Genomic DNA, 12,756 nt, shown 5'->3' with positions numbered 1-12,756 from the left:
AATCAAGTTAAAGTTAGGTCATTCCTGTGAGCCCTGTGGGACATGTCTCATGTCCTTATGTCATCCTCCAAATTGAAACCTTCCCTCCTGGGGGAAGGAAGGAAGTTCAGGTGATTCTGGAAGTCAACAAGTCTAGGAAAAGATTACAAGACCTCCCCCTAAAGTAATATAAAGGGAAAACAACTACTTGGGATGGGACTCTTCAACCACCTGAGCTGCCTGCAGGATGTGTAGTATGCTCAAAAGATATAGCTATCATGAGTTATCTTTTCAGTGATGTAGCTAACTTTAAGTCATCCATGATCCTATGAGCAATCCCTCAATTGCTTTATAATTAACCCCAGTAAACTCTAGTTAACCCAAACTAGTTTTTGTGCAGTCCTACTTTGGTCTGTTGTGTGTACTCTGTTGTGTGAGCCCTAGCTGGGGTGTATAGAAGTATGTTCAATATTCTTCAGGAAAAACAAAAGTTTTGTGTGACACGTTATAAAAAGGTAGAGTTTGCATACACACACAGGGAAAATGTTTTGTGAAGATGAAGTCATAAAGGAAAGTGATGCATCTGTAAATCAAGAAATGCCAAAGATGACACATATCACCAGAAGCTTATAATTGATTTTCCTTGGCACTAAAGGAAATCAACCTTGCCACACTTTGACCTTTGACATACAGTATCTAGCAATGTGAGGAAATATCTTTCCAGTATTTAAGTCACAAAGCTTTTCATATTTGAACATAGGAATTTTATTGATGTTTGTCATTTTTCTTTCTTTTGTGATAAGGATTTTTTTTTTTTTTGTATCCTAGGTGATCTGTGCCTTTTCCAAGGTTACTAAGATTTACCATTTTTTATCTACATTATTTCTACATTACATGCAGGCATATGCATTTTCCTATTTACTGGTTTCATTTTTGGATTTTTTAATGACAGAGGGAGCACTTGTTTCTTACATAATCTTTAAAATCAATCATAGTTTCTGGAAACAGAGTAAATGTATCAAGTGGCTCTGTGCCCATCTCTTAAAGTTCAACTTGGAGCAATTTTATTTTCAAGGGGAGAGGCCACATGTTCTTTTGATTCCCTTCTCACAAGTTGATATGATCATAACTGATATTTCAATAACAATTTCTATGTGCCCCGCATATATATACACACATACCCAGGTGCAACTCTTTATTTCTACTGCTGTTCTTCCACTCAAGGTCAACTATTTATGTAAAGGTCAAGCAGATATGGCCCTGGATTAGCGTCTGAGTCAAACAAAGTAGGAAGTCCTCTTTTGTCTGCATGTACATCAATGCCAAAGATTCCAGTTGCATGGTACCACTTCATCCTGTACTATAAGAAAGGACATACCTATCTCCATATGAAAAGTCACTATCATCAATGGAAGCTATTCTCATGCTTTTCTGATCTCTGTAGTTTGTAATCAAAGGCTTTAGAGTTCATAGAAAGGATGGAGAACATGATCTGAGTAAATTTGTCCTATAAATTCTTTAGGAATATGATACTCAGCAATTGAAATACCTTGTCAGTGATATTTCATATTACTGAATTTAAATACAGATCCTTTTTTGACAGATTAAGTTTTGTTTGCATGAAAGCCAAGTATTTAATATTTCCCCTGCCAAAGCTTCATACAGAATTCCTTACCTTTGACTGACAGGTGTCTCCATGTCACAGTTGGCTCTGGTCTGCCAATAGCAAGACACAGCAGGGTCACACTGCTTCCCTCATTTACAGTGATGTCTGAAGAAATGTTCATTATCTGGGGAGGAACTGTAAAGAAACAGAGGACAGACATAGCTCAGAATGATTCTTTGCACTTAAGAGGAGCCATCAGCCCACAATTATGTGTTATAGGAAATTTTTATAACAATAAATTACATATTGTTTGACTTGGCTAGGATCTAACCATTGATAATATTATAGAGTGTGTCTTATGGAGAGACATCACTGTTGTGTCCTGTTGATGTAGGTGGTAGTTGTGTCTGTGGCTGTGTGGGAAGCAAAGAATCACAAGAAGGGAGTGCAATCACTTTTTTATTGGGAGACAAAACCAAAAGGCAAATACAAACACTTCCAAGTGTTCCTCTATTCATATGTTCATTCCTTGTAGTGAAATCCTTGGCTTATGTGCATAACCATGAGTAGTTTTTAGATACAACCCATTTCTAAGATCTCACTCATCAACCCAAGCACACTGTGTTAGTTACCCTTTACCATTTCACAGGAACCCCAGGTACTCTGAAATGTTTCGAACTTGGTAAAAAAAAAAAAAAAAATTATATATATATATATATACATATATATATATATATATATATATATATATATATATATATATATATACACACACACACATATACACACACACACCTGCATTCACCTGTTAGAGGTATGGTAGCCTCACCTGTGAAATGCATGTGAGGGTGGTAGCTAGGCTCATTGTTGTATGAAATACTGGCCTCGCAGAGTGCCTGACATAAAATAAACACTCAAAAAGCACTGGTTGCTATGGCAACAATAATAATGCTGCTGCTGCTGATGACAGTAGTGGTAACAATAATGTGTCATGATTGTTTCTTTGTCTTGGACAAAAGCCACATCCAGGCATCTTTTTTATTTTTTATTTATTTATTTACTTGACAGAGAAAGGGTGGGAGGAGAGAGAGAATGGGCATGGCAGGGCCTTCAGCACTACAAATGAACTCCAGACACCTGCAACCCCTTGTGCATTTGGCTAACGTGGGTTCTGGGGAATTGAACCTGAGTCCTTTGGCTTTGCATTCAAACGCCTTAACTGCTAAGCCATCCCTCTAGCCCACAAAGCATCTTTAGCATTATAGGACCTAACATGATCTGTATCTTACTACTTGCCTTGGCTCACTTTCTGGCCTTGGTTATTAATCAACTCAAAGTGAATATAAGATAATATCTAGATTTTATCTCAACTCTTACATTTCATCATTTTTTCCTAACTGTGTCTTTCCACAATTTTCAAATGGAAAACTATAATAGCCTCCCACCTGGAACCCTCCATCTGATACCTTCCTACTTTTTGGTCCATGCAGCCATGTGACTTTTTGAGCAACAATTTAATCAAGTTGCTCCACTACTGACTCTTTTAGCTGGCCTCCCAGGTGAACTCCTCCACACAAGCATGACTGGAGTCTTCATGGTCTTACTCTAGCCTCATTCCAGCAGACAATTCACAGTATCACTATACTGTGTCAAGGCCCAAGTATTACAATGGCTTTGCTTTCCTTCTCATTCCTTAATTCCCTTCCTATAAAGATGTGGCTCATCAAATGTCACCTACCTCTGCCTTACTTATCTGTCCTCATATCTTAGACCCATCTTTTCTGTGATATCTCAGCCAAAACTGCCTCAGGAAGAATACCGAGTCTGCTAAGTTCCAGCTACCACTGGACCCTAGTATCTTTAGCTAGGGGCCTGAGTGGGTGCTTGAGGATAAACAAAACTCATTCACATGTTTATTTTCTTAGCATGAAACTTGAGGATGGCAGAGGCACATGCTTAATTCATCTTTGGGAAAGAATCTAGGGAAAAGTTTGAACAGAAGCCCAAATGCTCAGTGAGGCAAAGCTTGAAGTGGAAGATTTCATATACCTAATACTTCTTCATAGTCCTCCTCCAGATCTTCAGATAAAAGGAACGTAAGAAAGGGAGGAGGCTACAGCCTCTCATAATGCTGATTTATTTCCATTTCCACTTCAATTGTGAATTATTAATTATCAAGAAGGTAGAATGTTAATAGGTTCCAAACCACCCTAGTCTCTGGCAGGTGAGAGTTATGGTTGATGCTCCATTCTGACGACTATTCTGCCTGTAGTTTTATGCTGCTGAGACTTTACAAGTATGTCTATTCAAGGAGAAGTCATAAGTAACCAGCAACACATTTGTAGTCTTAAGGGAATGTACATTAGCAAATAAATAAAAATTGCCTAGCTTATAAATCTGCCATATTTTGGATTATTTCTGCATTAGGAATTGCCCTGAAATTTCGGTGCACATATTTTATCAAAATACACACTGGGAAAAATAGCATACATTCTAACTTCACTGCATTCTCTTGAGAAAATGGTTGTACCTGTTTTTCAGTATTTTCTGGCTTGTTAAAAAATAGTTCTGGGTTTAGAAATGTCAATGCATTTTTTTTCACTTATATAAAGCAGTAACTTCAGTGCAACTTCCAAAATACACTCAAAATAATGTCTGCTTTAGCTGGAAGTACTAGGTCTTCTTACAGTTGGCCCCAGGGCCCACTGGAAAGAAGTCAGGCCCAGTACAGTGAGACATTGGCTCAGTTAGAGGAAGTATGCTTGTGCCCCTGGAGCTAGACTTAATACATCACAGCCATGACTCACAGGCATGAACTCCCAGTGCAGCTCCCACCATAAGCCACCATTTTTATAGCTGGTGTATTTCTTATGATGGTTTGGAGGGATAGGATGAAGAGATACTTTTAAGATCTCACGGGTACTTTGCATGACCTCCTTATTCTCCATATTCTTAGTCACCCATTAGGAAAGAGCTTTCCCAGGAGGATAGCCAAAGGAGGCCAGATGTACATTCAGTTGCACAGTGCTATCTGTCATACCATGCAATTCCACAGCATTCTGTGTCATTTTCTCAAAGGAAAAAGGATAATTCACTCTCAAGGCATATGGTACATAATGAGAGAGGAAAGGAAGAGTGATTTGGCAAGAAGCAAAATACTTCGGAGTCAGTTATGATACACTTATAACTAACAGTAACATTTAAGTTTTCTTTTAAGCTATTTTGCACATTCATGAAAAAGTATGAGGTAAAAATAATAAATCAAAAGAATTGGCTCATGAGTAGGGTCCAGTAAATTAACCAAAATTACAGGATTAGCAACTGAGAGAATGTATATTATTCTTGCTTGTTTGTTTAAACCCATAACTTCCCAAGCCTAGGAGCCCTTGCAACTTCAGTTTCTTCTGTTGGAATGGCTGCTCAGAACAATCACCACAGTAAATAAGGTTGTCATACCATTTAAGCAATTTCATCTCACCACAAAAGATTGGCAACAGAGTTCCCTTCATCCTTGTTTCTTCCATTGCTTGTTAAAGGTATTATTTAATGCTTCCAATTTAATTTTAAATCTGAATTTAACTTGTCAATGTTACTAAGCTCTAGCCTTGCTTCCAGGATAACTTTAAAAAAAAAAAATTTAAAAGGTCACTTGTGAAATATTTGCCATGTTTCTTTGTTCTGGCAAGAGAACTTTGCTTAACACAAAAAAGTATCTGTGACAAATGAGTCTATTTATCATGTTGTTGTTTATAAGTACTCAAAGCAATATAAAGAAACCAATAGCAGGGTGTGCACAGAGTGAGTAGACCAAAGCTAACAGTTCCTTCCTCCCCACCTCCCACTTCCCTGGTCCTGGGCCCCCTGCTTCTGTCTTGGGTAAGCCTGGACCCTACAGGCATACTGCAGACGCAGCCCCCTTGTTCTGCCTTCCAGTTTGAATTGTCCGTGAGTCCCTAGGCCCAGATCTGTGCTCTCGAGGGTGCACACACAGAGTTAATAAGCCAGAGCTCCTGGTTCCTTCCTCACCTCCCAGTTCCCTGACCCTCCTACTGGTTTGGGGCTGCCTGGACCCTACATGGGTGCCAATGTAGAAGGCCTTTTGCTCTGCCTTCCTGATAGACCTGCCTCTAGGTTCCCAACTACCTGATACCCTGCTCTGGAGGGTGATAGTACAAAGTGAGTGAGCTAGAGATCCCAGGTCCTTCACCACTTCCAAGTTCCCTGGTCCCAGTATCCCACAGCTGGTTTAGGATGGCCAGGTCCATGCAGGTATGTGTGCTGTGCAAGCAGGCCTTTTGCTGTGTCTTCCTGATTGACCAGATTGTGGGTACCCAAACCCCTGAGCCAGAGGATTCATGCACCACAGTGGGAACTGGACTCTAACCCCCGGCTTGCCAGCTTCCAAGGCCCTGGTTCCCCAAACCCTGGGTCCCTCTGCTAAAGAGTGAGCATAAATGGAGAGAGTAAGAGAGAGCTCCCATTTCCCCACCTTCCAGTTCTCCAGGTACTTTGATGTATTTTCACTCATCATAATCTGTGTATCTGTGATTATAACCCCATCCTAATACATTCTGCTTCACATTTATAACTGAACAGTGACTGAAGATACTACAAACCAATTACTTCCTATTTCCTCAATTAAATAAGAATTTTGCCCTGAAAGGGGTAGACCACAATACACACACACACACACACACACACACACACACACAAATGGATATTTAGAAAACTGAGAGATGTCCATCAAGGATGCCTAGTCTTACAATGGAAGCCTCCAATGAAATCATAGAGAAAAAAATAGAACTTGAATCAAAAATCAAAACTAAACAAACTATACAACCATGATAAAAAGAATTGTTAAACTGGAAACAAAGGTTCCAGAAAGCAATTGCAAAAAAGAATTTGAGCAGAGTCATATCTTAGAACACTCAACTTTTATAGCTAGGCATAACTTAATTGAAAAAACCAGGGATGCCTCAAAAGAGATTAAAAATTTATTGAAGGTGAGTCAACAAATAGAGGAATTCAGTAATCAGATATTAAATTTGATGAAGACATTAAATGCAAGAATGAATTCTAGGAAGCATCAAGAAAATCAGGGAGACTTCCGGTCAAGATGGGAGACTTCCAGTCAAGAGGGAGACTTCCGGTCAAGATGGCAACCACCTAGCTGCACTACAGATAACAAGGGGAAAAAGGCAAGTATTAGAGGGAAATTAGGAACTTTTTGCAAGAGGAGGGCACAGATTGGAGTTAACCAGGGAAGCACACACGCCCGCCTCCCACACCCCTCCCCCCCCCCGCCCGCTGCGGACCGGTGCCCAGGCGGCCCCGTGCACACCGAGCCCTACGCGTCCTGGCGGCCCACCACGCCCAGCAACCCCAGCACCCCACACCTGCGCACCCCACGACCCCCCCCCCCGCGTGCCCAACTCCCCAATTCCGCATGCTGCCCGCGTGCCCGGCGTGTCCCGAATGCCCTGCGTCGTCCCGCACCCCGGCGCGACCAGGCGTGCCCCGCACCCCGCACGCCCGCGAACCCCGTGCCACCCCCCCACGCTCCTTGAGCCCTGCCTACCCCCGCGCATCCAGAGTGCCCTGCGGTATCCTGCGGCGTCATGTGCCACAGCATACCTCAGCCTGCTCCATGCCCCCGTGTGCCCGGCGCCCCACTGCGCGACCCGACACCCCACCCACGTGCACCATGGTGCCCCACGCATCCCGTGCCTCCTGCGCACTCCCCCACGCCCCCCCGCACGCCCCGATGCATCCCACACGCCCCGAGCCCCCCGGGCGCCCCACGTGCCCCATGCGCCCCGTGCATCCAGAGTGCGCCCTGTGGTGTCCCACGGCGTCCCTGTGAGCCCCGCAAACCTAGAGCCCACCCCGCGTGCCCCGCCCACACCCACACATCCACAGTGCCCTGCGGAGTCCGGTGATGTCCCACGCCCCTGCATGATTCAACATGTCCCGCCACCCCCCACCCCTGGCGCGACCTGTGCCCTCCCAGCATCCAGAGCGCCCCGTGGCGTCCCATGGCGTCCTGCGCCCCGGCGTGCCCCATGCCCCGGTGTGCCCCGCAACCCCCGCGCCTCCCTGGGCCCACCCAAGGCCCCCCGCGCCCCTAGCCCCACGCACACCATAGCATCGCACGTGTCCTGGGCCTCCCGCATGCTCCCCCACGCCCCCCTGGGCGCCCCGCCCCCGCGCACTGCTCACCCCCACTGTGTGCACGTCCCCCCCAGCGCCCACCGCCCACCCCTAGCCCCCCCAAGACCTCCACACCCCTGCGCCCCGTTGCCTCCCGCACGCTCCGCCCTGATCGCCCAGTGCCCTGGCGCACCCCGTGACACCCCCCACCGTGTGCCCCACTTGCTCCATACAACCAATCATGCCCCGCGACCCCCTTATGCCCCCCATGCCCACGAACCCTCCACACGCCCCACGTGGCTGTGCTCTGATCAGGCACCCACCAACCATGCCTGCCAGCCTGCTGCACTGAAGCTGAGACCTCTTACCTCACCCTTGTTTTCTGATCCTGTGAGTAGACCAGCCACGTGGTGCTCATTTCGAAGGCCCGAGGGGGCCACCCCTGCTGTGAATAGGTGGCTGCCAGATCCCCTGCTGCTGTGCTCACATCACTTGCCACCTGTCAGCCTCCACTGTGTCCTGATCCTGTACCCACATCATCTGCCTCTGCACTACAATTGCACGTGCAGCAGGTCCACTCCCACAGCAAGAGCCACAAAAGTCCACACGGAGTCACTAGCGCCAGCGCACGTGCCACCCCCTACCTGTACATCGTCATCCATCCCCCACTCCCCTGAGGTGGGAGAGAACAGACTGTTTACAGACCCGTGTACACAGCCAGAGTTTGGGCAGCTTCAGGGCTTGCTACTCAGTCCCATTTCAAACTCCAAGGCAGGCAGCTTAGGTACATTACTGGGTGAGAATTCAGGCAACTTTGGGGCCCCTGTCAGGCTATAGATAGGCGGATTTGGAAAGAGTGAGCAAAACCCCAGGCTGCTTGCAACTGCCTCAAGCTGCCTTAGATTTGCATTAAGCTAGATCCCAGGCTGTTACACCCACCTACCTGCCCATACACTGACATGGGTAGAACACAGCGCAAAAGAAATAACATGAAAAATAAAATGCAAGAAAATCCAGACAGATCAGCCAGTCCAACAAGGATTGCATCTAACCAAAACATAGAAGAGTGTTTAGGATCAGAACATCAAGTGGAAGCTATGAACAATGCAACCCTGACCAACCTACTGCTAGAACTGGCAGGAAAGCTACAAAGGACAGATAATCGTCACTAAGCTAGAGCAATATGATAAGACACTGGAAGGAATTCAAGGAGAGCTAAGAGAGTTGAGGAAGAGTGAAAAAAAAGAGGACCTTAAAAATCAGCTGGCCACACTAAATGAAAACATAAAGAAATGCAAGGATGAATTCCAAGAATCATCAAGAAAATCAGAAAATAAGGTGAAAAGGGAGCTGGACAGAGCAATGGAAGTGATACATAGGAAAGTAGTAGAAAATGAAAACTTAATTGAACAAGTCCAAAACTTTAGAGGCTCTCAAGAATAGAGTCAGCATAGTAGAGGATGGAAACTCTGATCTGGAAGACCGATGGAAGAAGCACTTCAAGAGTTCAAAAATTTAAGTAAGTTAAAAAGTTCCTATGAACAGAACATGAAGGAATTGTGGGATACACTTAAACGTCCTAATATCAGAATCATTGCAATACTAGAAGGAGAATTTCAGACCAAAGGCATGGAGAACTTACTTAACAAAATAATTGAAGAAAACATCACCTGTCTCTTAAAAGAAAGGGCCATCAAGATACAAGAAGTGAACAGGACTCCAAACAGACTGGACCAAAGGAGAAACTCCCCAAGACATATTATCATTAAAACTCTAAATATTGACACCAAAGAGAAAATCCTAAAAGCAGCTAGGAAAAAACAGCACACCACTTTCAAAGGAAACCCCATCAGAATTACTTCATACTTCTCAATGGAAACCCTGAAAGCTAGAAGGGCCTGGAATGAAACTCTCCAAACTCTAAGAAACTATGGCTTCCAACCCAAACTACTCTACCCGGCAAAAGTCTCCCTCATAATAGATGGTGAAAGAAAAACTTTCCATGACAAAACTCAGCTTTGTAATTATATGAACACAAAACCAAAACTACAGAGAGTATTTCAGGAAATTTCAGAGAAGAAACAAATAACCAAATACAAATGCCTACAAGAAGCAGATCACAACAACCAAACCCAGAGCAGACACAAAAAATTTCAAATTCCATGAAAATACCAACACACCTCTACCACCACAACATGGCAGACACAAACTAATAGGGTGGACCAAAAAATTAGACAATTGACAATAAAATAGAAATAACCACCAACACCATTGTAGCTGGGGACTTCAACACAAAATTAGCAGTAGTAGACAGATCATCCAAACAGCAACTCAACAGGGAAGTAAGAGAGCTCAACAAAACCATAGAACACTTAGACCTAACAGACATCTACAGAAGTTTCCATCCCAAATCCACAGACTACACACTCTTCTCAGCAGCCCATGGAACATTCTCTAAAATAGACCATATACTTGGTCACAAAGACTGCCTTCACATATTTAGGAAAACCGACATAATTCCCTGCATGATATCAGATCACAATGCTATATTGTTAGAAATCAACAACAAAAGTACCACCATGAATCCCAATGGCACGTGGAAACTGAACAGCCCACTCTTAAACAATAAATAGATAGTGGATGAAATAAAAAATGAAATTGCAAAATTCCTGGAATTGAATGACAAGGAGAATGCATCATACCAAAACTTAAGGGACACAGTGAAGGTGGCCCTCTGGTGAAAATTCATAACACTCAATGCCTTCATAAAAAAGACAGAATAATCCCAAATCAGTAGCCTAACCATCTACCTAAAGGCATTGGAAAAACAATAATAATCCAACCCAAAGAGCTCCAGAAGGAAAGTAATAATTAAAATCAGAGCAGAAATTAATGAATTGGACCAAGGAAACAATTAAGGCAATTGAAAAAACAAAGAGCTGGTTCTTTGAAAAAATAAACAAGATCTACAAACCTCTGGCCAATTTGATTAAGCAAAAAAAGGAGAGTCTCCAAATTAACAAAATTCAAAATGATAAAGGAGAGATGACAACAGACATTAGTGAAATTGGGAGAATCATCAGGACTTATTTCAAAAACCTCTACTCCCCAAAACTGGAAAATGTGGAGGAGATGGATAAATTCCTGGATGCATATCATCTACCAAAGCTAAACTCAGAGCAGATTAATCACCTCAATGAACCCATCACACTCATGGAGATTGAAAAGGTAATAAAAAAAAAACCTCCCCCAAAAGAAGAGTCCAGGACCAGATGGATTCCCAGCTGAATTTTGTCAAACCTTCATGGAAGAACTCAAACCAATCCTCCAAAAACTGTGCAACACAATTGAAGAACAGGGAAAGCTACCCAACTCCTTCTATGAAGCTAGTATCACCCTAATCCCAAAACCAGAGAGAGATGCCACAAAAAAGAAAACTACTGGCCTATTTCCCTAATGAACATAGATGCAAAGATCCTGAACAAAATACTTTTAAACCAAATCCAACACCACATCAAAAGCATTATACACCTTGACCAAGTGGGATTTATCCCAGGAACACAAGGGTGGTTCAACGTACGAAAATCTGTCAATGTAATACACCACATAAACAAGCTTAAACATAAAAACCACATGATCATTTCGATAGATGCAGAAAAGACCTTTCACAAGATACAATATCACTTCATGATCAAAACATTGGAGAGAATCAGCATGGCCGGTTCACATCTTAACATAATAAAGGCAATATACAAAACTCCAATGGCCCAAATAATACTTAATGGAGAGAGACTGGAGGAATTCCCATTAAGATCGGGAACAAGACAAGGATGTCCTCTCTCACCTCTGCTTTTCAATATAGTTCTGGAAGTCCTAGCTCAAGCAATAAGACAGGAGAAGAAAATAAAAGGATACAATTTGGAAAGGAAGAAGTTAAGTTAGCTCTCTTTGCTGATGACATGATTGTATATGTAAGAGACCCGAGAGACTCCATCCCAAGACTCCTGAAGGTGATTAACTCCTATAGCAATGTAGCAGGATGCACAAAAATAACATTTATGTATGCAAATGACAAAGATACTGAAAAGGAAATATGGGACATAGTTCCATTTTCAACAGAAAAAAAAAAACAAAAACAAAAACAAAAAAACAACCTTGGAATAACATTAACCAAGGAAGTAAAAGATCTATACAATGAAAATATAAAAACTCTCAAAAAAGAAATTGAGGAGGACTTGAAATGATGGAAAGACCTCCCCTGCTAGGCAGAATTAACATTATGAAGATGAAAATCCCACCAAAGGCAATATATAGATTTAACACAATTCCAATTAAAATCCCTACAGTGTTCTTCACAGAGATAGAAAAAATGATCTCAAATTTCATATGGAAAGGCAGAAGGCCTCGTATATCCAAACATATCCTCTGCAAAAGAAATACCACTGGTGGTATCACCATATCTGATCTAAAGCTATACTACAAAGCCATAGTAATAAAAACAGCATGGTACTGGCATACAAACAGGAGTATAGACCAATGGAATAGACTTGAGGACCCTGATTTTGGGTCAAACAACTATAGCTACTTGATATTTGACATATGCCTGAACAATATAGTCTGTAAAAAAGATTGCATCTTCAATAAATGGTGCTGGACAAACTGGATAATCACATGCAGGAAACTAAAACTTGATCCACATATTTCACCATGAACTACACTCAAATCCAAATGGATCAAAGACCTCAATATAAGACCTGAAACTCGAATACTTCTGGAAGAAAATTTAGGAAGTACTTTCCATGATATAGGAATGGAAAAAGACTTCCTGAACAAAACCCCAGTGGCTCAAGTTCATAAACAGTCACTCAACCATTGGGATCATATGAAGCTGAAGAGTTTCTTTACAGACAAGCATATAATAAGCAAAGCCAATAGAATACCCACAGAATGGGAGAAAATATTTGCAGTTTATCCAACTGATAGAGGCCTTATCTCTAGAATTTACAAAGAACTCAAAAGTC

The 12,756-nt window shown here is 42.6% G+C and overlaps 1 protein-coding gene across 7 annotated transcripts in view; it reads right to left on the bottom strand.

The window, feature by feature from the left end:
* The window catches only part of Opcml (opioid binding protein/cell adhesion molecule like), a 1,382,967-nt gene that overhangs the window by 127,937 nt on the left and 1,242,274 nt on the right, over positions 1 to 12,756 (bottom strand). For all 7 annotated transcript variants that reach the window (XM_045145867.1, XM_045145868.1, XM_045145869.1 and 4 more), the window contains one exon: positions 1,655 to 1,780. In XM_045145867.1, coding sequence (XP_045001802.1) covers positions 1,655 to 1,780 — 126 coding nt within the window. The remainder of the gene's footprint in view (positions 1 to 1,654; positions 1,781 to 12,756) is intronic.

Source organism: Jaculus jaculus, chromosome 3 (genome assembly GCF_020740685.1).
Source record: "Jaculus jaculus isolate mJacJac1 chromosome 3, mJacJac1.mat.Y.cur, whole genome shotgun sequence".
Lineage (NCBI taxonomy): Eukaryota > Metazoa > Chordata > Mammalia > Rodentia > Dipodidae > Jaculus > Jaculus jaculus.
The sequence above is the reverse complement of the archived record's forward strand: the minus strand, read 5'-3'. Positions and strand labels throughout refer to the sequence as shown.